The sequence below is a fragment of the Dermacentor andersoni genome, chromosome 7 (genome assembly GCF_023375885.2).
Source record: "Dermacentor andersoni chromosome 7, qqDerAnde1_hic_scaffold, whole genome shotgun sequence".
Taxonomy (NCBI): Eukaryota; Metazoa; Arthropoda; class Arachnida; order Ixodida; family Ixodidae; genus Dermacentor; species Dermacentor andersoni.
In genome coordinates, this window is record NC_092820.1 from 97,799,290 (window position 1) to 97,826,077 (window position 26,788).

Genomic DNA, 26,788 nt, shown 5'->3' on the forward strand with positions numbered 1-26,788 from the left:
CGTCTGGGAGTTTTCTTTTGATATCGACATGACTGCACAGGGCACAAAGACGAGGACAGAAGAAAGGAAACAACACAATCGCTCACTCCAACTGAGCTTCATTTAAGAAATCTCCAAAAACATTACACCTTAGACGTGAACAAATTTGAAACTACAACTTTTGCCTGGCGTTACACTTCCGATGATCCAGTATCGCATCCCAGCCAGTTACCCAATTTTTCATTTGACGAGAGGGTGAGACGCTATGCTGATGCAAAGGTAACCCAGTCGCTGTATCTTGTCAGCCTTCATAATCTCCCGGGTAAGCTGTTCTTGGTGTTTGGAAATTATCAAACATTTATCATATTTATCATATTAAGCATGTTAAGTCTCTACAGCGAATGTGAAGATGCCCTTAAACAGCTGTGGGGACATTGTAACAACACACTTTCAATGACTCATCTAAACATCTTTCAATGACTCATCTAAACAACAAGCCAACTTATTTCTTTTCGCCAGTCAGGGGAACCATGTGAACCACACTCAGTGCGCATGCTACAAACCACCTCTTATGCTTAGTAGTGCAAATATTTCGCCATGCCGCATGAGTATTCGCACATATGCATAATACTGGTAATTTCTCCTGAGCAGAAGGACAACAGCTTTAAGATTTACTTTATTGCCAAGCTTCTTGAAGTTGTGTGAAATGTTGTGCAATAAGGCATCTCAGTGAATTGCTTCTCGTCACTGGCAGCGAAGTCTGCTGGTCGTTGGCTTCCTTGCTTGATTTTCTTTACTATATTTTCTGCTATCGAAACTAAGAAAAGCGCGGAATACCCACCCCATGTCCGGCGACAGGTCGGGTTGTTTCGTTTTATTCCTGTTTTTGTCTGTGTAACCACGATATTCTAGTTGAATTTAGGAAACAAAAATGGAGCTGGGCAGGTCATGTAATGCGCAGGTTGGATAACTGTAGGACTATTAGGGTTAGAGAATGGGTACCAAGAGAAAACAAGCCTAGTCGAGGACACCAGAAGACTAGGTGGGGCAATTACGAAATTCGCGGGCGCTAGTTGGAATCCGTTGACGCGTAATAGGAGATCGCAGGGAGAGACCTGTGTCCTGTAGTGGACATAGATAGGCTGACAATGATGATTGTAATGTAAAAATCAGACGAGGCGTATCAGATAGTACTCAATCTATATCCCCAACAGCAAGTGTCGCAAGGCTAGCCTTAGCGTGCGTAGGTGAAGTGCGAGAGTCAATTGGAGAACATTTTTGAGAATTAGTGCCTCAATTAGGTTTAGCATTCCCCCTCAAAAATCAGAACCCATGCATACAGCGTTTTAAAGCACCTGTAGCTGCATTTTATCAGTGTCAAATAAAGAATCGCATGCCAACACGTAAGCAGCTACAGTATGAAAAGTCATTGCGGCGCTGTTCACCGGTGAGTGCTCTTGCCAACTTTCATGCTCATTGTCTTGTACAAAGCTCTTATTCTTAAGCTTAGGTTGCGGGAGTGTTATGTTCAGCGTCATCCAGCGGGTTGTTGTCATAGGAAAGACATGGCGGGAAAGCTGCTTTTTAGAGCTCTTCTATGCGTCGCTTGTTTCTCTGTGCTAAAATGCAACTGCTGGGGATGTGGAAGAAGGGCCGCCAGCATCAGAAAGGTAATTTGTTTACTCTGAAAGCACACATGCGTTCCAATCTAAATATCTCTGTTTAAACAATAATCTACAAGTTCTTCCACCAATATTATCAATGTAATTCCGGAAACACTCCCCACATGAATATACCCGAAGAACTATGCCCATTTAGGAGTAGGATAAACAATGGTGGCGTGTCAATATCTATTAGTTTATAACTCATCTGTGGTACTTTTCGAACTCTGCCAATTTTAGGGCACCTGAACGATAAGTAGGTTTGCGGGCCAATATTCGCCAGCTAATATCCCTAATTAAGCAGCAAAACGACACCACGCTATATCTGGATATATTCGCAAAACTGAGAAATACAGGGGCGTGAAGGCTCGCAGACCTACTTATTTTCCAGAAATATTATCATTTTATGCAATCCAACATAAAAAGGAAAAGGAACCTCATCTGCAACGCATCAAGTAGTCATGATAATATCAAACATTAATGGCCAATGCATATGCAATCATGTCGCTTAAAATGAGTGCCCCAAGCCGTTTCCCATTGGGCAAGCATAATAGCGATAGTCAAAATGAGTCACTCAAACGCTAAATACTCTGCAATTGTCAGAAGCCTTAAAATTGGCAGATTTAAAGAAAGTTGCTTGGATGAGTTAGAAACGATTAGCTATTGGCACGCCCACATTGTTTCTCCTATTCCGAGGACCGCTTTTCAGCGGCTAACCACAGTAACAACGGGTCCGAAGACGCGCCTACATGCCTGAACCTTCTGGAATGTCGTCGCCAATTCGATAGCGAAAAAATCTTGTCTCTAATCACATTGCATGCCTCACGTGAATAGTAGTGTACATTCTAGAATGTGCGCGTGCAGAAGTGAATATTCTAGAACGTTCAATGAGAAATGTATCAACAGCAGACGCACCCGACCTGCAGATCAAATTTGATGTCACTTTTTACAAGTTCACCCAAAAATAGTGTTCTGTTTCTTTACTCGCAGTTTTTCTGCTGTATGGATTCGCACCGTCACTGCAATCCGAAAATGTGTTCCTAAAAAGCATGTGTTTTTCCAGTTCTAAAATAAAATCAGCACTTCTTTTTAATGCTCGTACACTTCGCCTACTACAACTGTAACAAGTTCTTACAATGATTCATACATCTAATAGAGGTTATCGCCTCCATATGGCAGTGGACTAGCTATCCTATTCAGACAAAGCTAATAGCTGCGTTGTGCCTTTTCCCAACATAGGGCTCAAGCTACTGTCTTGGTAACATGACCAATTGATCTGAGCAGATTTTTTGTAGCGCAAGTTGTTCCTTTGCAATCGACTACTACATTGCAAACCACCGTTTTATTCTCCTCTTTCGTGCTATTGCTCAGAATATTTCGACGTAATCAAACATCAGCAGGCACTCGAATGCACGTGGCTTGCTTTTAAGTTTGTGCCGGTGTAAAATGGAGCTTCACTTGTAAACAAGACTACTTCTGTCGTCCATATAAATCGTTCAAGTCGCATCTTTATCAAGATATTCAGCAAGCACAGCTGGCGGAATGCACAATACTATCCCTTAAGGTTTTTTGTTTAGCCATTCATGGCACGTGAAAGTAAAAGAATTGCGATAGTGTAATTAGGAGGGGTACACAAAAAGATGGCTGGTATTGTAAAGCCGCTTGATATGAAAGCTGGCTTTCATCTATATTACAATTAAAACGAGGAATTAGGGGCCCTCGGATACATTAAAACAACTAAAATCCCATTCTCTACAGTTACCTAGAAAGAGGAAGCTAAAATATGGCTAAATGTCTCCGATGTTCTCAGCAAATCAGCTAGTGCAGATGTCATATCAGAGGTAGCATCCCCCCAAAAAGGCAGCGCCTTGCCATTTGACCATGTCTGTCAATTTCTCACTGACACGAGCTGGGTAGTTGTGCTGCCAGTAGTGATCTTGTTTTTCTAAAACCCAATTGGCAGTTTAGTTCAACCTAATATTTTTATTTATTCGGCTTTCTAATGACGCGGGAAATGCGAAATCAACGTCATCGAGGGACATGGAGGAAACTGCACCATTACAATGACTATGACTTGCTTAGAGGAAGCAACTGTTTTATAGCATGTCAGCACCTTATAATATCACGTTGCAATGACCATGAAGAACCAGAGGAAGCCACAACCATGAGTTCTGAATCCTACTTTGTGTCTGTCCAAGTTGTGCCGAGAAAACAACGTTTCACTGAAAGCACGAAGACATTGGTGAGCACAGTGGTTGGAAGTTCAACTTTGCTCTTCGGTTCAAGTACTCGAGCCTTCGTACATCCCTGCGTAATCGCTAATGCTCCAATATTAATGAATGTATGCCGTGGCTCGCGTCATGCACGTCGTCTGATTAGAAAAGATTCTTGGTATAAAACCGGCGACAACGGACACACGGAGGCGCGTCATGCGCCTAATAATAAATTTGTAGCCGGCGCTAGATGGTGAAACACGATCACCAGAAAAAGATCTACACTGGACACACGAGAGGAAAAGTATACGAACCAGAGGGTCCACGAAAAAACTGAATTTTCTGGTGATTACCATGCATAAACTGAAATAGGCGAGCGCACTTGGAAGTTTGTCGTGCCATGTTTTGCACCGCAGTCTTCAAACTGAAGTTTCACTCAAAGGCAGAGCCTAAAATAAATCTTAGTGCACAATGCCTGGTCCATATACCGGTGCTAACGGGTGCAAGGTGTTGATATTTTGCCTATGACAGTTTCCCGAAACCTTTGCAAGTCTATATCTGGCCGTCATTCACGACCACCGCAGGGCTGAAATGGTATAGCGTCCGTGCCGCACGCCGGAAGATATAGGCTCGAATCATAGGGCCTTATAACGTAAAATTATTACAATACGCTTCTATTCCAATCTCCTGGCATCGAATTTACTTGACCGCCGACGCAAGCATCGGGCGGGGCCCATTGCGTTGCCTCAACAGCCCAATCAAACGCTCTCCTCGTTTATAGACGGTCACTTTTGTTTGCTTCGAAAACAAATAACTTTGCCTACATTGAGCCCTTTTTCTTATCTAATTGGCTGACAATAAGAAAAACGCACGCTCAAGTAGAGAGGGTTTGCACGGTGCCGAGCCAGCGCACTGAATACAGATAAGGATGAAGAGGGTGGTGCTGGCGTCTGCAATTGGTGCACTTTCCCTTACTTAGCTTGCGATGGCTGCTCAAATATTGTTGGCATGCAACGGAAGCTTAAGAATGACGCTAAAACGGATCCTCAGCAAAAGTTATTAGAACGAGGTATTAAACGTGCCGAAAGTGCTTGAAAACGTTACACGGCCACGCAAACGTTTTTTTTTTGTACACAAATAAAGTCATACTACCCGGAAGGTGCTAGTAGCCAGTGCCTGAGCGATTGGCGGCAGCCATCTTCTATTCCTTTCCAAATGGAGCAATCTCCGGCTGTTCAGAAAAATTCAGTTTTTTGCGGCAAATTGATCCATCTTAAAGGCGTACACTTGCCTTTGACGCGGTGAGTTTTCGCGGATATGTGACATCGCGTGACAGACGGGAAGTGGGTGCAACCCGAAAAAATTTGACGAATAGCAGAAGGTTAATTCGGAAAAGCGTCGAATCAGAAACATTTCTTTTTATTTTGTTCATTTTAATCGTGATACTCAGTGTATACATGTCATATTTGTTGGGTACCTGTCGCTGATGTCATGACGTCACCTTGCAAACAGGTGAATCGAGGGTGGTCAAAACAAATTTTTAACCCATAAGGGAGGGCTGATTGCAGAATCGGAAAATAAAAAAATTAATTAGCTTTGCGTTATAGCGCCCCTGGTGCTGTATGAAAGCCACCAATTTTTATCTGATGTGCAGAGAAGGGCCTAGACCTGACGTTCGGTTGTTAATATGGCTTCTCCTCTAGAACGCAGGCCCTAAGGAGACATACAAATTCATCGGGACGCCCGACCTCCCAACAGAGCTTTGGGGAAATAGTCGAACATCCACCACGGCTGTGGATGGAATACATGTACTGGCGCCGAATACCTGCTGATTAATTGCGTGCGCGCTCCCTGCCCGGTGATCGGCGACTACGGGAGTCCCAGACTCTTGAACGCACACCAACCTTTAAGGATGTTGGTGCCACGAGATAGTCAGGCTCATTTAAATTGCAGCGGTGGTGATATGGTGGAGCGTCCGTATCGTATGCTGCAGGTACCGGGCTTCCACGCACATTTACTTCCACGCACATTTACACAGGAAAATGGCGTTCCACAGGGTTGTATTCTAAGCACGACACTCTTCATAATCAAAATGAACTCCGTTAATAAGATCATACCATCCTCTGTTATGCACTCAATATATGTCGAACATCTGCAAGTGGCTTGCCGCGCCTCAAGTCTACCCACTTGCGAAAGACAACTACAAATAACCATAAATAACCGTACACAATGGGCTGACGAAAATGGATTACGTTTTTCAACAGACAAGACTGTTACAGTTCTCTTCTCCCAGAAACGAGGGTTACACTTCAATCCAGTTCTCCCATTGCAGGGTACAACCTTGCCGGTCAAAGAACACTACAAATTTTTAGGCGTAACATTTGACACAAAGCTGAACTTCTTGGTCCGCATTAAGACAACTAAAATTAAAGCAAATAAAGCATTGACTCTCCTCAAAGTGCTATCGCACAAGCACTGGGGATATGACCGAACTTGTCTACTACGTATATACCGGTCCCACGTACGTAGCATCCTCGTTGCTGCAATGAGCCTTCCTTGCAGCAACGCAGAGCACTACTTACACTTTCCTATGTACTACGAATTCGATCATCACCACAACATATATGCTACAGCATCGTAACACAGTGGAAATCACGGATACACTACACAAGCAAACCGAACATGATTCGGCCACTAACCTTACGACACGAAGGATACTGTGAGACTTATGATGTTCCTCATGAGGCCCTGCAGGTTGCTGAAAGGCCACTAAGTTTGCCACCATGGTACAACTTTTCACAGCTATGTGACTGGACACTAACACATCTAAAGAAAAAAGACATTCCACAAGAACACATAATAAAAGAGTTCCGAGCTATTCAAGGAAAATATAAAAATTACATGGAATTTTACACTGACGGCCCTAAAACACAATACGTACGTGTCAGAATAATAACGAAAAATTGGCAAAATAGCATTCGGATAAATAATTTTTTTTTTCAGCGTTTACCGCCGAAGTTTTTGCGACATGGACGGCAGTAAAAAAAAAATTACCAGCAGATGACTGCCAGCATATATACTGACTCGCTAAGCGCACTCACAGCTCTAAACCTTATCTCCGCGTCTGAACCCCTACTTGGTGATATCCTAAACATGTTGGCCTATAATGAATACCGAAGAACCTTACGATTCTGCTGGGTCCCAAGCCATGTTGGGATACAAGGGAATAAAGCAGCAGATAGATGTGCGTTCATGGCAGTGCACAAAGGTATAACGCAAACAACAGTTCCGTACAAAGACAGTATCCGAGCGATTCATAAGGCCCTGACATCAAAGTGGCAACTAGAATGGGCCTCTTGCACAAATAACAAGTTACACACAATAAAACCCCTGCTCAGCGAATGGAAGTCATGCAGTCATCAGCAACGCTTCTATGAGGTGATCCTATGTAGACTTCGAATCGGGCATACACACCTGACACACAATTTTCTACTTCAAAACGAAAACCCGCCAACGTGCGAGAAGTGTCATGAACCACTCACAGTAATGGACATTATTATGTCAGGTCCAAATATTGAAACACAGGGACAAAGCTTTTACAGAATCTCTATAACTTACAAATACCTTTACACCCCGCCTCAATACTCGGAGATGAACCGCTGGTGCCCTTCACTGACTTGTTCAGCTTTCTAGAAGAAACCGGTTTTTTACACAGACTATAAGAAAACGCAGCTTCCGCTGCTTTAACATTTTAACTCCTAATATCTTGTGGCTGGCGCAGCATCGCCTTAGTCGCTTTTCCGCCATTAAACCGGAATTAACTAACTAACTAACTTCTGGCCTGTGTTGCTTCGTCGCCATCATTGCCAAGGGGACCAAGATTTTCCTGAAGCCGTAATGGAACAGCTTTTCTTGACCTCTTTTAAAGTGAAGAACAAATACCATAGAAGAATGAAATTTAATAGTGTAACGCCGACGCATATATCGAGAACTTGAACATGTATTTTTGTTTATTAGGTAACACGCTCATACTATTTAGTGACAAATAGTCTGCCAACTACCGCATACAATTACGATCATGTTGAAGCGCAGGATGGCTATATTTTTCAATAAAAGAACTGCACGAATAGCCAATCGACTTCTTTAGACCTTCGTAGCACGTAAACGTTCGAGGAATTACCGGTGCTGTGTCACTAGCTCTGCAGAAGCGCGAAATAAATTGGTGCTGAAAAAATATCACAATGTGTGGGGAAAAATGAAAAAGCATTTCTCAGCCTTGGAATCAATAAAGGGCCCTTTACAGGGAAAAGCTCACTCATTGCAGAATAAAACATAAAACGGCTGTGTGACTAGACTAAATAAAAAAACAAAAACCTTTACAAGCAGACAAGAAGCTAACATAACCGTTTGTCGAAAAATTGAAGAGAACACGGGAAATCCAGGGCCCAGATTTTTGTTAACCACCATATGAAGCCCTAACATATTAAGAAAATGAAAGCATCGCATCATTTTGTTGTAGTTCTTGTGTGGTGTGTAGGAATTAAAACGTACGGGTAAATGAAAGTGGAGGAAAGGCATTTTGCTGCCTGTGGGAGCGGAACCTACAACCTCCGCATAACGGACGCATTGCGCTGTCAGTGTGGCTAAGGAAATGGCTGTTCACAGGTTCATTTCTTGTGAATTTTTGTGCATGTCTACAAGATGTAACTGCAAGAGTGCTAACTTGCGCCACACTTCCACCGCGAAACCGAAAGTAAAGCATGCATTATCCTGTTATACTCTGCGGTGTTTTGAAAACGTTTGTCGTTGTTTTACTACTGGCATTGTGCGATACATACTGTTCGGCAGGTGGAACACAGTAACACAAATTTACCATCGTGCTGCGAAATATTTGCTTACTTTCGATACTCAGAAATGCCGAATAGTTAATTTTTAAATACATAGCAAATGTGTATGACGCACTACCTAGTCGTATTCATATTCGAACCTTCCAATACTAGCCCCCCCCCCCCCCCCCCTAGGAATATACTATATATTTCAATTGTTACTTTGTGATAAACAATCGGTTGCGAGCACATTTCAACGAAAGCGGTGACGTTACGAGCGCATGTTTTACAGCCGGGTGGCATTGCTTCGATAACCTTCTGTCTTTTTGCTTTATCTCGGCGCTTTGAAGCAACGGCGTATCACAGGAAGCGGCTCCTTTTACTGCGCTCAGGCAGAGTAAATAGTGCTCTTCATGAAGAAAGCTGGAAAAACAAATGTAGGGATCAAACTTATGCCCCTCGTGCAATGTAGTGCTGGAAGCAGGACAATTTGACTAGGACTAGATTCCTACTAAATGCCATCAATGGGCTCTGGTCCATTTGATTAATGTTTTGTGATACAAAGATATGACGTCAAAAACTGGTCTGAGGACTCGTAAATTTAGGAGGTTGTGTTCATGACGCACTACCGGACAGGCCGCCATTGGAATATGAACCTGGCAACGTTTAACGCTAGAACGTTATCTAGTGAGGCGAGTCTAGCAGTGCTATTAAAGGAATTAGAGGGCAGTAAATGGGATATAATAGGGCTCAGTGAAGTTAGGAGGCCAAAAGAAGCATATACAGTGCTAAAAAGCGGGCACGTCCTGTGGTACCGGGGCTTAGCAGAGAGACGAGAACTAGGAGTCGGATTCCTGATTAATAAGAAAACAGCTGGTAACATACAGGAATTCTATAGCATTAACGAGAGGGTGGCATGTCTTGTTGTGAAACTTAAGATGTACAAAATGAAGGTTGTACAGGTCTACGCCCCTACATCCAGTCATGATGACCAGGAAGTCGAAAGCTTCTATGAAGACGTGGAATCGGCGATAGGTAAAGTCAAAACAAAATACAGTATACTGATGGGCGATTTCAATGCCAGGGTAGGCAAGAAGCAGGCCGGAGACAAGGCAGTGGGGGAATATGGCATAGGCTCTAGGAATAGCAGAGGAGAGTTATTAGTAGAGTTTGCAGAACAGAATAATATGCGGATAATGAATACCTTTTTCCGCAAGCGGGTTAGTCGAAAGTGGACGTGGAGGAGCGCGAATGGTGAGACTAGAAATGAAATCGACTTTATACTCTGCGCGAACCCTGGCATCATACAAGATGTAGACGTGCTCGGCAAGGTGCGCTGCAGTGACCATAGGATGGTAAGAACTCGAATTAGCCTTGACTTGAGGAGGGAACGGAAGAAACTGGTACATAAGAAACCAATCAATGAGTTAGCGGTAAGAGGGAAACTAGAGGAATTCCGGATCAAGCTACAGAACAGGTATTCGGCTTTAACCCAGGAAGAGGACCATAGTGTTGAAGCAATGAACGACAATCTTATGGGCATCATTAAGGAGTGCGCAATAGAAGTCGGTGGTAACGCCGTTAAACAGGAAACCAGTAATCTATCGCAGGAGACGAAAGACCTGATCAAGAAACGCCAATGTATGAAAGCCTCTAACCCTACAGCTAGAATAGAACTGGCAGAACTTTCTAAGTTAATCAACAAGCGTAAGACAGCGGACATAAGGAACTATAATATGGATAGAATTGAACAGGCTCTCAGGAACGGAGGAAGCCTAAAGCAGTAAAGAAGAAACTAGGAATAGGTAAGAATCAGATGTGTGCGTTAAGAGACAAAGCCAGCAATATCGTTACTAATATGAATGAGATAGTTCAAGTGGCTGAAGAGTTTTGTAGAGATATATACAGTACCAGTAACACCCACGACGATAAGGTGAGAGAGAATAGTCTAGAGGAACTTGAAATCCCGCAAGTAACACCGGAAGAGGTAAAGAAGGCCTTGGGAGCTATGCAAAGGGGGAAGGCAGCTGGGGAGGATCAGGTAACAGCAGATTTGTTGAAGGATGGTGGGAACACTGTCCTAGAAAGGTTGGCCGCCCTATATACACAATGCCTCATGACCTCGAACGTACCGGAATCTTGGAAGAACGCTAACATAATCCTAATCCATAAGAAAGGGGACGCCAAAGACTTGAAAAATTATAGACCGATCAGCTTACTATCCGTTGCCTACAAAGTATTTACTAAGGTAATCGAAAATAGAATCAGGAACACCTTAGACTTCTGTCAACCAAAGGACCAGGCAGGATTCCGTAAAGGCTACTCAACAATAGACCATATTCACACTATCAATCAAGTGATAGAGAAATGTGCAGAATATAACCAACCCTTATATATAGCTTTCATTGATTACGAGAAAGCGTTTGATTCAGTCGAAACCTCAGCAGTCATGAAGGCACTACGGAATCAGGGTGTAGATGAGCCATATGTAAAGATACTGGAAGCTATCTATAGCGGTTCCACAGCCACCGTATTCCTCCACAAAGAAAGCAACAAAATCCCAATAAAGAAAGGCGTTAGACAGGGAGATACGATATCTCCAATGCTATTCACAGCATGTTTACAGGAGGTATTCAGAGACCTGGAGTGGGAAGAATTCGGGATAAAAGTTGATGGAGAATACCTTAGCAACTTGCGATTCGCTGATGATATTGCCTTGCTTAATAACTCAGGAGACCATTTGCAATGCATGCTCACTGACCTGAACAGGCAAAGTAGAAGGGTGGGTCTGAAAATTAATCTACAGAAAACTAAAGTAATGTTTAACAGTCTCGGGAGAGAACAGCAGTTTACGATAGATAGCGAGGCACTGGAAGTGGTAAGGGAATACATCTACTTAGGGCAGGTAGTGACCACGGATCCGGATCATGAGACTGAAATAACCAGAAGAATAAGAATGGGCTGGGGTGCGTTTGGCAGGCATTGTCAGATCATGAACAGCAGGTTGCCACTAACCCTCAAGAGGAAAGTGTATAGCAGCTGTGTCTTACCAGTACTCACCTACGGGGCAGAAACCTGGAGGCTTACGAAAAGGGTTCTGCTGAAATGGAGGAGGACGCAACGAGCTGTGGAAAGACGAATGATAGGCGTAACGTTACGGGATAAAAAAAGAGCAGATTGGGTGAGGGAACAAACGCGGGTAAATGACATCTTAGTTGAAATCAAGAAAAAGAAATGGGCATGGGCCGGACATGTAATGAGGAGGGAAGATAACCGATGGTCATTAAGGGTTACGGACTGGATTCCAAGGTAAGGGAAGCGTAGTAGGGGGCGGCAGAAAGTTAGGTGGGCGGATGACATTAAGACGTTTGCAGGGACAACATGGCCACAATTAGTACATGACCGGGGTAGTTGGAGAAGTATGGGAGAGGCCTTTGCCCTGCAGTGGGCGTAACTAGGCTGATGATGATGATGATGATGATGATGAAATTTAGGAAACTTTTGCGCCCCGAGAATATAGCCCTCTTGTTTAATATGTTCGATAACAATCAAATTTCGGCACAAGCCTACGGCACAAAAACCGAAATGTAATTGCAAGTTGATTTGATTTGTTCAGTTTTCCCCGACACGTGTTTCACCCGGATGAAATTTGCGGGTTGCTGAGTAGCCGTGAATCCTTCCATTGCCTTCATAAATGACTATAATACTGCGCTAACGCTGCTTTGACGGTCGCCAAATTGTGTGAAGCTTTGTGGGTCACGCAGATTCAGACAGGGGTCGCACCTCAGGGATTATTTTCTATCAAAGCATTGCATTGAAATATTCCAACCATATTTTTCCATGTCAATATGACTCTCATGGAAATTATTTTCTTTTTTTTTTTGCAGTTATTTTCTACGAACGAACCAATATGGATATACAGCACCTCTGGGCCCACCCAATTAAGGTGTTTAGTGGACGTGGTGGATATAAAGGAAGGAATGTCCGTAAACTTCACACGATCATGCTACAATCGCGGCCACAAGTAATAATAACGTAAGCATGAAAGATATATGAATTAATATTCGCGTTCCATTTATTTGCAGGTTATCTAGGTCATTTCAAGGAATATTTGATGAGCACCGAAAAAAGTACATGGAGGTGGAAACTTCAGGTGTGTTCAGTATTTGAAATGCACCTTCGCGAGCTGACGTGTTGGTTTATGGTGCAATAGTTAGCAGAAATGCTCCGAACAGAGGCTTCCGACTCGACGCACCAAATACTTACATCCGCTAGCGAAATCCTTGTTCTCGTTTATTAGACCCTACAAATGAGTGTCTTCTGCATTTATCCTGTTCCATACCGCCCAATAATTGTCAATAGCACGGAATAATATCACAGTTATTAAATTTTTTGCTATACATTACCGTATCTCCCCCCTCTTCTGTATATTTATAGGTCAACGACGACATCATACTAAATGAGCGCCCAAAATTGCGGTGTTTTTGTTCCAGAGTTTCTCCACGTACAAAAGCATTGCCACTCGCATATTCTGAATGATTTCAAAGCACATATTTAGAGCGTAAAGTGCAATAAAATAGCATCAATGTGCCCCCTTGAGGTGATGCTATTTTATAGCTAATAAAGTTTCTGCTTGGCTAATTAGTAAAGCAATGAACTAACATTGTATTTACCGCATTCCATCTCTCAACAAACGATGTATTCACTTTCAGATTCTGCATTCAAGTTTCACGAGGATCTGCTCTTTATGAGCGATGACAACAGCTGTGCAGTGGTTATGAGCACAACGAATGTTTGCGGTACGTTTACCCTATTTAACGCTCCTTTTCTGATGATTTTAGACCACTGCAGCTCCTTTTGCAGAAGCGTTTCTGTTTGCAAGTTCTACCTACTGAAGCGCAATCGTAATTATATTGTAGGTTTTCTTGGTATTATTAAGGATGGGATGATTTTACTTAGAATATTGTTTTGTGTAGAAAGACACAGACAAAAGAGGCTATTTACAGACTATTTACACTAGAATGGAGCCAGAGCGCCAGGCCGACATTCTAGTGTAAATAGTCTGTAAATAGCCTCTTTTGTCTGTGTCTTTCTACACGTAACAATATCATAGGTGGCTGGCGTTGTGCAAGGGATGGGACGGTCATGCAAGGCCAACACACAACGGCAAGCTCCCTCTCGCTAACTTCTACATTCACTTCCTTCGGCTATGTCGTGCAGCATGAGTTTCTTGTGTGGAATACGAAGCTCTCCGAGCGAGTTACATAGCCAGAAGGTGGTGCAGTTTCAGTCACGCGACGTGCACGACTTGCGTTTTACGTGAATGCTGTTGTGCGAAGTTGCTCTTGCGGTGACGTATGTCTAGTGAGTCAAGCGTATCAGTATGACGTATGGGCCTGTGCATTGTGACAGAAATTTTGTGTACAGCTCATTTTTCCGTACAGATGTAGAAAGCACAAGAAAGTCCCCAGGTGCAGATGTGACTAGAATATGTCGGGCGTGATAACGAGACTTGGCAAGATCCTCAGAGGAGAGAGTCTGGAACATGGCTAGTCGCCGGGCTCCTTTGGCACGACATAAACTCTGGCCTACTGAAGAGTTAAGGTGTGCAGACCATGGGAGGATGGTGTCGATGAAGCGCTGAGGGTTGCGAGCGTACAGAAGCAAGAAAGGCGCATAACCTGTGACTTAATCCTGGCCAGTATTGAAAGCGTACGTAACAAATGGTAAAATATAATCCCCATTTTGAGAATTGTCGAGACATTTATTTATTTATTTATTTAGGCATTTATTTATTTATTTATTTATTTATTTATTTATTTATTTATTTATTTATTTATTGGGTACCTGCTTCGCCATTCAGGCCTTACAGCAGGGAGGGTACAACTCACATAAACAAACACTCAAAATTACATTCATAAAGCATGGAAGAAATCGTAATTTGAACAAATACAGACAGTGTCAGGTGGTAGAGTATTCGAATCCCTTGTAGTACTAACAAAGAAAGAGTAGCGGAAACCGTCACTATTAAAAGGAATCTCACGTATTTTTTATTTGTGATTTTGCCTTTTAGAAACATATGTGGGCGGCTGAAAATACAATTACTTAGCTATACCTGTTTTACAGTAGTATATGATAAGAAGAAATTTTTATCTGAGATTTAGATGATGGTGTTCAAGAAGATGCCAATTCAATGCTTTTTTTCTTTCTGTCAGGCTAACGATCCTGTCATATTCGCCAAGGACAAACCGAACTGCACTGTTCTGCACTTTTTCTAGTTTATCTAGAAGTTGTGTAGTATATCGATCCCAGCAAACACACGCATACGCCAGTGTAGTGAGCACATGTGTGAAATACAGCCGCTCCCTAAGTTTATGTGGCAAACTACTAAAATTAGGTATCAAATAAAAAAAATAAAAAGAAAACCAATGCTTCGACAGCCTTGTTCCTAACATGACTAACATGACTGTTCCAACTAAGGTCAGAAGAAAGAAATAGACCTATATATTAATATTCTGTTGCTTGTTCAAGAGTAGCCATATTTATAGTGTAATGATCACTGTCGTATGAGCGCCTCATGCTAAAGGTGACGTGTACACTCTTTTTCACACTAAGCGCCATTTTTCATTTTTCACACCATGCGGCAATCAAATCCAAATTATGATGTAGGGCTTATTGGTCAGATTCGCTACGGATGACCCTATGTGCTGTACAGTCATCTGAAAACATTCCAACCGGTGATGTAATGCCCAAAGTGATGTCAGTAATGAACAACAAAAATAAAAGTGGACCTAAAGCTGATCCCTGGGGTACACCAGAGGTCACATGAAAATATTCAGAGGACCATTCGTTGACAGCCACAGACATTTGTCTTGAGCGAAGACACTAGCAATCCATGCGATCACTTTGTAATTCAATTTGTAACGTCCAATTTTAGCGATCAGTAGACTATGCGCAACGACGTCAAAAGGTTTTTTGAAATCCAAAAATATACAGTCAGCAATTTGTTTCTTGTCGACGGCTTAGATTAGCTCATGAGTGAATGCCACCACTTGTTTCGTACGCGAAAATCCCTGCCTAAACCCATGCTGAGTGGGATGAAGAAGGTTATTGTTATCAAGATGAGGCATGACGCAGCTATAAATAAAATGTTCTATAACCTTACATACAATGCTACTTAAGGATACTGGTCTGTAATTCTCAACTCTGTCCATCTGTCCACTCTTATGAATTGGCACCACTCGCGCAAGTTTCCAATCACAAGGAACAATGCTGTTATTTAAACAATTTTGATATAAATGAAACAAGTACAAACATAAAATGCCCAAGCAATCTTTAAGGAATTATGCAGGGATATTATCCGAACCACACACTTTTGTTTTTTCAAATAGAGTAATAAGCACTCGATGCCCGTCACACTAAACACAACCTCAGATATTTCGTCGGTTTCTACCGGAAAACCAACACTGTTAACCGCACTAATATTTGAATGAGTAAACAGAAATACTGATAAAAACCAATTAATAAAAAATTTGACCTTACTGGAGTCGTCATTGACAATTCTGTAGGACCAGTGCAAGAGTGAAACCGAAGTGTAATCCTTACCGTTTCTCTTAACATATTTCCTAAATTCCTTACGATCGACCACTAATCTCTCCGCCAAGTTGGTAAAGTGCGTGCGTTTAGCAAATCTAGCGAGCTCTCTAAAGCTACGTTTTAACTATCTGCATGTGACGCTTACCCGATTCCTTAGTTTCAATCTGCACATAAATTCTAATTTTTCGTAAAAAGAAACAGAGTCGACGTTGAAACCATGCTGTTTCTTTCGCGCGTTTGGAAGACAGAGTTATAACGGGAGCAAACTCATCTCGCAGTTCGAAAAGCATGTTTTTGTGTACCCCCTATAAGTCCCCCACGTTTAATTCGTCGGCTAATGTGTCAAACGTAGGGAAATAAGTTTCAAGCGCTAATTTTAGAGCTCCGTAGTTAGCCCTACTATATCCACACACATTTATAGGAGGTTTTTTTGATACACACACATTTCGAAAGTTAATGTCGGCTACAATAACATTATGGTCGCTTATACCATGCAAAACACGTACATTTGATACAATGCTTGGTGCATCACAAAACAACAGATCAAGCACATTACCAGTGCCATCATTACACGAAGGGTCTTACGAACTAATGAAGCATATTTTTGTGGACAAACTCAAAGAAAGCTGTATATAAACTGCATGTTGCAGACGTGTAAGTACATTGCCCAATCCCCAATTTATACCGGGAAGATTGAAATCTCCGAAGCAAGTGCCACCGTCTGAATAAACCACGTCAAATATTCCACACGCGCGATAATCCAAGGACGTCCGGCAGTAGACTTGGGGAGGGGACCCAGCAAATTTACACCAACGTCCCCAAAAGGCAGGTGGCTTAACTGGCTGCATATCACTCGCAGAAGGCGTCGTTAACTGCTTATGGCGTTGGCACATTGCAAAGCTGGACACGTACAGCTTGCCCGTTTTCCGGACCCTGAACCAATAGAAACGCTGGTGCAGTAGGCGGATCGCCCGGGCAAAGCCAAAGTGGCCTGACGTGATGCCATTGTGCACGGCATGAAGGATCATAGGTCTCAATGCCTGAGGAACCACGACGAGAAGTGGAGTGCCGTCAGCCGAATAATTCGCCTGGTACAATAAACCGTCAACCATAATGAAAGGTGAGCCCAGTGCTCATTACCGAGAGGCGCAAGAATAGGTCTTGTTAAAGAATCATGCTGTTGCTGACGCTTCCCATGTAACTGTGGAATCCTATGAAACATCGGAAGTATTTTGTCTTATTTGGCTGATGATAGTCACAAACGGCTGCAAACCGGCCAAAAGATCTGTTTGACGCTCGCTCCAGTGGCACTTCTTTTCCACGTTTAAATCAATCTAGCTTGCCATATGTTGTGAACGACAACTTCCATTCGTTGGCTGTGCATGTGAAATATCTTTCTTTTAATGACAACGCCGTTCATATAACCCCTCCATTATTCCCATCGAACTCCGCATAATCGGGTCCACAAATTGTTAAAATGTTGGCGGAACATTAAATGAACCGAAAGGGATTACCTCAAACTCGAAGAGTTCTTCCGGCATCTTGAATCCAGTTTTCTCCTTCTCTGGGGGGTGCATAGGAATCTTCCAGTAGCCTGAGCGCAGATCGACAGACGAGAAGTACGAAGCAGAATATAAACAGTCAATGACGTCATCTATATGTGCGATAGGATACACGTACTTCATTGTGATTGCGTTTAGGCACTTGCATTCGATGCAGAATCGCCATGAACAGTCTTTCGTCTTGACCAATATAATTGGAACCGCCCACGGACTATTGGACTCATAGATGACACCCTTCTTTAGCATGTCTGTAACTTCGTGAGCAATCACTTGTGCTCGGCTGAATAAACGGCTTACGACTTCTGTCGTATTGCCGAGAGAGAGAGAGAGAGATAGAAAGAATAAACTGTATAGAAACAAGCGCACGATCGTACTTTGTGATGTGTCCCTGAGCCTCGCAGCTGTAGAAAACAAGTCACCTGCAAGTTTCATTGAAGTTGGGCCCAAACCTGTAAGGTGTGATGCTGGCGACACACTCACGTCGCGGCTGTCTGTCATGTCGGCGTTCAAAAATCGTAGGAGGTGGCTGGACCATAGGCCCTGGGCATTGGTGTTATCCTAAACTGGATGGCCCCTCTAGGCATATTGTGGCCAGGCCAGATTCCTCACAATAGCGCTTATCCACGGAGCATTGCTGACACACGCATTTGGCATCTGGTCCTTGAAAATGAGCCATCTCATTTCAGTTAACTCGCCGTAATAATACAATAACGGTCGTTAGAGGCAAATACGTCCATGCATGCGGCGTTGTTCACATTTTTCAGTCGATCAAACTTGGGAAGAACATGGCGTGTTTTAGGAATCGTGAAGGTACGACAGTGCCGTAATAAGTCGGAAGGGGTAGTGAGGTCTTCCTAGCAGATAAAAAAAATTTGTAGACCGCTTCGGCAATTCTTTAAGTAGGTGTCCAACCTTGTCCTCGTCCGGCATACCCGAGTTCGCAACTCCGCAGAACTTCAGGATTTCCTCAATCTAGGCAGTGCTCGTCTCTCCGGGTTGCTGCACTTGTCAAGAAAGTGTCTGCTCAGCCCTTTCTTTTACGAAATGTAATCAAGAAATCATTTATTTATCTCTTAGACGAAGCTATCCGAAGTTCTCAGTGAGCCCTCGTTATTGTCGAACCACATAAGGACACTTCCGGAAAGAAAAAAAAAACACAATGCCAGAGACCTTTTGCATATGCACTAGAGCTTAGTACGATAATATATTCAGCAATATTGACGGTACAGTAAAAGCAGCGCTAGAAGTCTATACTGACCTGTAGAGTACCCAGAGAAGCGACGATAACTCCATTCGAGCAAGTAATGAACAGGTTGCAGAAATTCCCTATATATTCTGCGATGGGGCTAGAAATGTCTTGCAAGACATGAAACGGGGAAAAGTGGCTGCAGAAGATGAAAAAAACAGTATATTTAACAAAATATGGAGGAGACATTCATGCTTCAAAAACTGTCGGCTCTCTATATGAAGTGTCTATCAACTTCAGGTACCAGGTAACTGTAACAATGCAAATATTATTCAAAGAAACAAAAAGAGAGACGTTAAAGAATTGAACAATTATAGGCACATTAGCTTACTCCAGGTAATATGTAATGTATTCACCAAGATAATTTCCAATAGAATAAGGGCAACACTGGACTTTAGTCAAACAAGGGAACAAGCTGGCTACAGGAAGGAATACTCTACAATTGAACATATGCATGTCATTAATCAGGTTATCGACAAACCTGCAGAGTTCAATCAGCCACTTTATATGGCTTTAGAGATTACGAAAATGTATTTGATTCAGTAGTGATACCAGCAGTCATAGAGGTGATGTGTAATCATGGAGTACAGGCCAATTACGTAAACATCTTGGAAAATGTCTACAAAGATCCCACAGCCACCTTAATTCTCCACAAGAAAAGTAGAAAGATTCTCATAAAGAATGGGGTTACATACGGAGACAAAATCTCTCCAATGCTATTCGATGCGTGCTTGAAAGAAGTATTCAAGATATTAAACTGGGCAGGCTTAAGAGTAAGGAGCAACAGCGAATATCTCAGCAACCTTCTGTTTGCAGATGGTATTGTCGTGTTCGCCTACACTGGAGACGACTTACAACAAATGATTGAGGACCTGGACAGAGAGAGTGTAAGAGTGGGGTTGAAGGTTAATATGCAGAAGAGAAAGGTAATGATGAATAGCTGGGCAACGGAACAAGAGTTTAGTATCGCCAGTCAGCCTCTAGAGGCTGTGAAGCATTGCGTTCTCCTAGGGCCATTACTCACAGAGAACGGGCATCAAGAGAAGGAAATTTACACAACATGAGTTCCACCACATACGGCAGACATTGTCAGCTCCGGACTGGAATCTTACCATTATCTTTGAAAAGATATGCGTATAATCAGTGTATTTTACCGGCACTCACATATCAGGCCGAAACATGGGCTGACAAAGAAGCTTGAGAACAACTTAAAAACCGCGCAAAGAGCGATGGAAGAAAGAATGCTACGCATAACATTCAGAGAGAGAAAGAGAGTGGTTTTGATCAGAGAGGAGCGGGTATAGCCGATACTGTAATTGACTTTAACTTAAGAAAATTGAGCTCGGCAGGTCATGTCTTGCGTAGGTTAGATAACCGGTGGAACAGTGCGGTTACAGAATGGGTGCCAAGAGAAGGGAAGCGCAGTCAAGGACGGCAGAAGACAAGGTGGGGCGATGGAATTAGAAAATTCGCGTGCGCTTGCTGGACTTGGTTCGCGGAAGAGGCTTGCAATTCGATATCGCAGAAAGAGGCATTCGTCTTGCCGTGTAAATAAAATAGGCTGTTGCTGCTGCTGATGATGATGATATTGTGCACGCCCGCGGGGAAGCCGCAGCCAGCAGTGCGAGTATGGCCATTAACTTCCGAAGAGTTTTTGTATATATAAAGACCTTTTGTCGGGCAGAAACAAGTGCTCTACACAAATGTTTTGTGAAATGGTAATTCTGCTTTGATGCGTGTAGAAAGCGGTTAGCGTAAGCATTTATTCGTTGTTTCTTGTGCCGTTTTGGAGGCGAATAACGCGTACAAAAATTACGACATCATTGTTCCCCTTGTGCGCGCGGGTCGAAGTTTGAGAGTAGATGCGAAGGCAGTAACGCAAAACTCCGTCCAAATAAAGAACAACATTATTTCACATGTCATCAAGAGAAATCGTTGACGATGTGTAGGCGGGTGGTTATGACGAACTTTTTGATGAAAAGTTGAAAGTGCCAACACCATTTGGGGGGAAGAAGCTTGGAGCAGCGTGACAAGAAAATGAAAGCCAATACTGTGAAACATTGGGACAGTTTACCTGGACAACAAGAGTCAAAGAGAATCTGGCAATTCGCCAAACATTGCCGGGAGAATATACGAGCATTCACGGAAATCATTTTACAAAGATAGGTAGAATACAAAATGCGAAACCATCAATATGAATCTGAAATCCATCGATAGTTTCGCGACAACGGTAGCATTAAACCATGCGATGTACCGCATGCAATCACTGGCGCAAACTGCCGCCAATGTTTCCGGCGGTACCAGTTTCCGTCGAGCCACGCCCTATGAAAAAGTAGTGAAGATCACACTGCCCTGCGTTGTCGCACTGCACGTATCAATGAAGGCTGTAGGAAATCTCAACAGGTAGACGCAGTTGTTTGCTGATACAATATTTTAGGACAAAAGCAAGGTCATACGACGTGTTGCGTCTCTTCCTGGAGTTGCAATGACTCGACAGATCCTTAGGGGTTGCCGATTCCAGTACAGTAGGTGCTAAAACTACACAGCTGCAATCGCTTATTAGGCAATCTAGTATTTGTTGCGCATTATAGCTGCGTCACTGCTATCCCTTCTTCCTGAGTAGTAGGATAGCTTCGTGTCCCTCTAGGTGGCTGTTGCCAGCCGGCTTCTTCCCTATTTCCCTCTCTGTATGTGCATGTGTTTTTTCGCATATAATACTATTACTAGTAATAATGACATTGTGCATATTAATAGTATTACGTGCCCAAAACGCGTTGTAGTTCATTCGACAGATCATTTCAGGCAGGACGAGAGGATGGGCAAGAAAAATTAGATGCTTCTGCAATGTTCTTGGCTGACATGCGAATAAATTACATTTTTACTGATTCAGTTAAATCGCTACGACGTTGTTATAAATTGTGTTAACTACGCTTTACAATATAAATCTTTTAAGATTTAAAATAATGACAGCCGCAGCATTTTTTATGTTTTTGTGTAACCCTGGCTTTCTTTAGTCAGCAGTAGTTGAACAACGTATTTGCGTTTTGTTTAACAACTGTTCATTACTTCCAGCGTGTTCCCGTACAGCACTGTGCAACTTAGATAGGGTAGGCCGTTATTGAATAACTGCCAGCCGTAATTCAAGTTTGTAATTGGTAGCAAATATTTTATCTCCTTTCCAGAAAAGTTGTATTGAAGTTGTTTAAATGGTCTGTTACCCATAGTCGTAACAAACATTTTGCTACTACTGCTAGCCAAAAATACCCAAATCACAGGTAACACAATTACCGTTCGCAATCAACCGCATATCTACATTATGACTCGGCTTAAAAACTTGCAATGTAACGCTGCTTTAGCCGGCATTAGATTAGTTTACAATACTAGTAAAACATCATAGTATGGCAACTAGTTTTACAAGATACACACGCACAGGATTGCAACGGAAGCGTTGTTGTTGTCTACGCTGTAACTTTTCTCAAACTTAGTATTTTCGTCTCGTAAAAACGTAGTTGACTTCAAAAAAAAAGAAGAGTGCATTTGAAGGCATCTAATTCGAACGCCTCTGTGGCTAATTGATCAGTACAAGGAATGATTCAGGATACCCGTGCCTCATTGCTATCATTTATATGTAACTGTCACTACAACGCAGAATATTACAATAAATTTGCCTGTACAACGAAGTTTAAACATTCTCAACAGCTGAGTTGTTTCTTTACAACAAAAGCCACGTAGCACAGACACTACTACTCTCCGCAGACTTCTCCAAGGGAGGTATTCTGGGACGAGCACTGTCGGCGATACTATCGCCTTCGCGTTATGTAGTGCTCAACCAGCGAATCAGCTCGTCCGGTTCTGCTCAACCAGCCAATCGCCGCGAGCACCATGCCTGAGGTAACAGTCTCGCCTAAGGTGATCGACCCAGAATATGTCCCCACGATGCGCCATGTATCGGCAGCGCTGGCCACGCATTTGACGACCATGCCGATGTCAAAAGTTGTCCTGCTGAGCTGACCCAGAACTCGTTCAGCTAGTGCCCGGCTTGTCATTTCGTGTCAACGGGTGCTACGGACGCCGAATATGTCCCAGTCGACGACGACAACATAGTGACAACGGACGGTGTCTTCAAAGCCATGATGGGATAGGAGGGATGCCGATGTCAATGAAGTCAGCAGTGATGAAGATCCTGCTAAAGAAGCAACGTTTTTGAACACAAGGGAGCGCAAAGCAATAGTTGACGATTCACAGCTTTAGTTCTCGTAGCTCTTGCGTTATGCCACGAGTCATGCTGTGAACATCGACGCAGTAAGGTTGGCTGCAGCCGCATATTCTCTCAAAGGTTCCACAAAATATTACGGAATATTTCACTGAGTATTTCATGACTTCATGTTAAATGGAGGTTTTGTTTCAGTGAACCTGCCTGCCATGCAGTACTGCAAGCCGTAAATTACGTGTGTGACCATTCCAACTAAATAAGGTATATAACACCCTTCATCATTGAAGCGTTTGGGTGCGAATGTTTCCTTTGATCTTGAGGAACCGACCTGTCGCATTTGTTATCTTGCGTTTTTAGACATATGAATCCAAATATCACAATCGACCCCACTACTCAATGATCGAAAGCATAATTTGTAGAAAGAACCTCAAAAATTTGAGATGTAAAAATATGCCCAACCAACCTTATTTTTCAGTTTCCAAAAATATCCTGTAATATTTCATGGGTTATATTGCTGCAAAAGGGGCGCTATAATGTAAAGCTATTCCAAGCTGTCCTGTTCCAAGTCTGCAATCCACCCTCCGCTATAGGTGAAAAACATTTTTTGGGCCAACCTCATTTGGCCTGTCTGTTACGTGACGTCACGAAAACCACAAGTGCTCCCCATCTCATATGATGTGTACATACTGATTATGCATGATTTAACTGAACCAAAGAAAAAATGGCTATTTCTGATCAGACGCCTTTTAGCCATTAGCCCTCTGCTATTAGTCAATAGTTTTCCTGCTACACCCACTTCACGTGCCTGTCACGTGGCATCAAAAAACGACCAAAACTCAACACATCAAAGTGACGTGTGCGCGTTAAGGATGCATTAATATGCCGAACAAAACAATTTTTTTTCTGAATAGCCGCAGGCTGCCCCGTTCCGAAAAGAATAAAAGATGACTGCTGCCGATTGATCACGCACTGGCTACTCACAACTGTCGGAAAGCTTGGATTCATTTGCGTATAAAAAACTTCTTGCGCGGCGATGTAATGTCTTAGAGCACTTTCGGACCGTTTGCGGCCTCGCTCTGCCAACTATGCTGAGGATCCGTTTTAGCGGCATTCTAAACCTTCCTAAGTAACGAACAGCGGACCATTCGTAGACGCCGACAGTGCCCTCTTCATCCGGTTATCTATTTTCAGTGCGCTGGCTCGGCCCCATCGAAACCCCCTCCACTTGATCGTGATCCTCGCCTTCTGGTAGCCAATTACAAACGAAAAACCGCTCCATGTAGGCAATATTCTTTATTCTGAAAGCAAAGAAAAGTCACCTCCAATAATCTAGGAGACCGTTTAATTGGGCTGTTGAGGCAACGTTGCTGGTCGCCACCCGATGCTTGCGTCGGCGGTTACGCAAATTTGGCGTCAGAAACTTGAATAAAGACGTCTTGGAATAGTTTTACGTTATGGGGCCCAAGATCGTGTCAAGATGACGTCGTTGCACTTTTATTTTAGCTGCATGACGGTTTCATCTAAGCAACGTCGAAATCGGAGATAAGATGGTACCAGTACTATGGCTCGCACACGTTCATTTTTATAACACTCACCAACTGCTATCAATTAGCTAGTTTTTGTGTGTAGGCTACGCGGAAGAATGTCATAAATGGTGACATGACATTTACTATGCTATGCATATTATTCGACCAATGTAGGCGAAGTTTCTGAAGTACATTGGACCTATGCGTATGTTAGAAAAGTTCGTTTGTCCTTCAAGAACATATCATGGATGTTTTAGATATATTTTGAGAAAACACACTTTTCAGTGGCTAAAAATATAAATTACCACGTGGTGGCAGGCAAAGAGGCAATAAAAATTATGTCTATATTGGTATTCTTCTCTCGCATTCTTTCTTTTGCTTCTGACCAAAATACAATACTCTTTTCCTCACATTCAATATATGGTGAATATTTTTACAGTATATTTATAAATAATTGAAACACTATGAATGGTTTATTAGCATGTTGTTATTCGAGATGCTTATGTAATATATTATTAAATTGCCAGGTGGGGAAAACTAAAAAAGGACAAGGAGAGGTGTACGATGTACAGCTCTGGTGGTGAAATCAGCAAAGATATAAAAATAGGCCAGCGGGCATTTAGGAAATTGGGAACCACATGCGGACAGTGTAACATGATAGGCCAGAAGCTTGTAGCAAAGTTTCACTAATCAGATCGTGCAGTAGATTTAAAGTACAAGAAATTGGCTGCCATCAGAAGTGAGGTCACCTTTACATTTAAAGTTACAATCGCTATTGAGCCAAATAATCAGTAGAATACACTTGTGCGGCTGCATCATTGTGAATTGTGACGTATCCGTCTGGATAAAGTGTTATAGTAGCACACCAAGCGTCTGGGAAAGCCACGCCAAAGCTCTTTAATGTCACCTGCTGAAATAATTGATAACACGTATAAATAAAAAGTAGACCTCCTAAACAAAGAATGATGGCTACTAGACTTTTATATTTGCCATCCAAATGGAAAGTACGCCTGTATAAGGTTTACTTTTACTATTGAAAGTAACCCTCTTTGTTTTAGAAGCTGCACCCTACAGAACGCGTTTGAGATCCTGCATCGAGTTTTGCTGTCATAAGTGCCCTGAGTATTTGATAAAATAAACATTGTTCCGTTTGAAGTATTTAAACGTAATTCATAAAATTTTAACAATGCGGTTAGTCTGTCAAAAGACGATTGGGTACGAAGAATAAATAAGCGTACGTAGTACATCTACGTAGAATTTAGGTGGTCGCTACGAGACAAAGCTCATGGAGACCACTGAAAGAAAAAACGATGGTTTGAGTAGTTCATTCAGAAGTTGTCGTCTTCAGTGAATGATTAACCCATTTATATGAACAAAAGCATATGCCAATATATTGCTCAAACACTGAAATAGAATATTGGTTTTGAAATTTAGCACATAAAATCTAGTAAATGAATCTAGTTTGAGCAGCTGCGCTCTTTAAGATAATGTGAAAGATTAGCAGTTTTGTCAGTTGGCTTGGTCAACGTTAAGACAATTTTGATCCTTTTCTAGGCAGACTTCGCAGATACGACCTGAGAATTAGGAATGCCTTCATCACAAAGCCTCCGCAGAAGAATTGTCTGACATGGTTCCAGAAGTACGAGAAGCATGGAATTTTTATCTACGACCCAAGCTGCCAGCATATACTAGCGCAACGTGGAAAATCGCAGCCATATGAGCAGGAACAAGAACGTTGCAAAGCTGGAGTTCATTGACTCTCTCGTGTAGTCACGAGAGAGTCGCTGCCAGGAAACTACTCACATATGCAACTGTAAAAAATGCAAAAACACAGGTGAATTTGGGAAACATGAAAGGACGTTTATATATGTGCTTTGAGAGGCAAGAAATATAAATATTTGTATACGGGACGGCAAAAATCTTTTTTTATAATGAAGAGCCTCGCTCTCTTCCCTCTGTACGAAGC

General features: G+C 42.5%; 1 protein-coding gene across 2 annotated transcripts; it reads left to right on the forward strand.

The window, feature by feature from the left end:
- The first annotated feature begins 1,539 nt into the window (after window positions 1-1,539).
- Window positions 1,540-26,788, forward strand: LOC129385435 (uncharacterized). Of its 2 annotated transcripts, XM_055072062.1 has the most exons (5): window positions 1,540-1,649; window positions 12,567-12,703; window positions 12,765-12,832; window positions 13,392-13,478; window positions 26,377-26,788. In XM_055072062.1, exons 1-5 carry the CDS (start codon window positions 1,545-1,547, stop codon window positions 26,577-26,579), a joined length of 600 nt encoding a protein of 199 aa, XP_054928037.1. In that variant the 5' UTR covers window positions 1,540-1,544; the 3' UTR covers window positions 26,580-26,788. The 2 variants fall into 2 exon arrangements, 1 of the variants encoding a protein (XP_054928037.1); XR_011895483.1 differs by lacking the exon at window positions 1,540-1,649 and having other exon boundaries at window positions 12,337-12,832; window positions 26,381-26,788.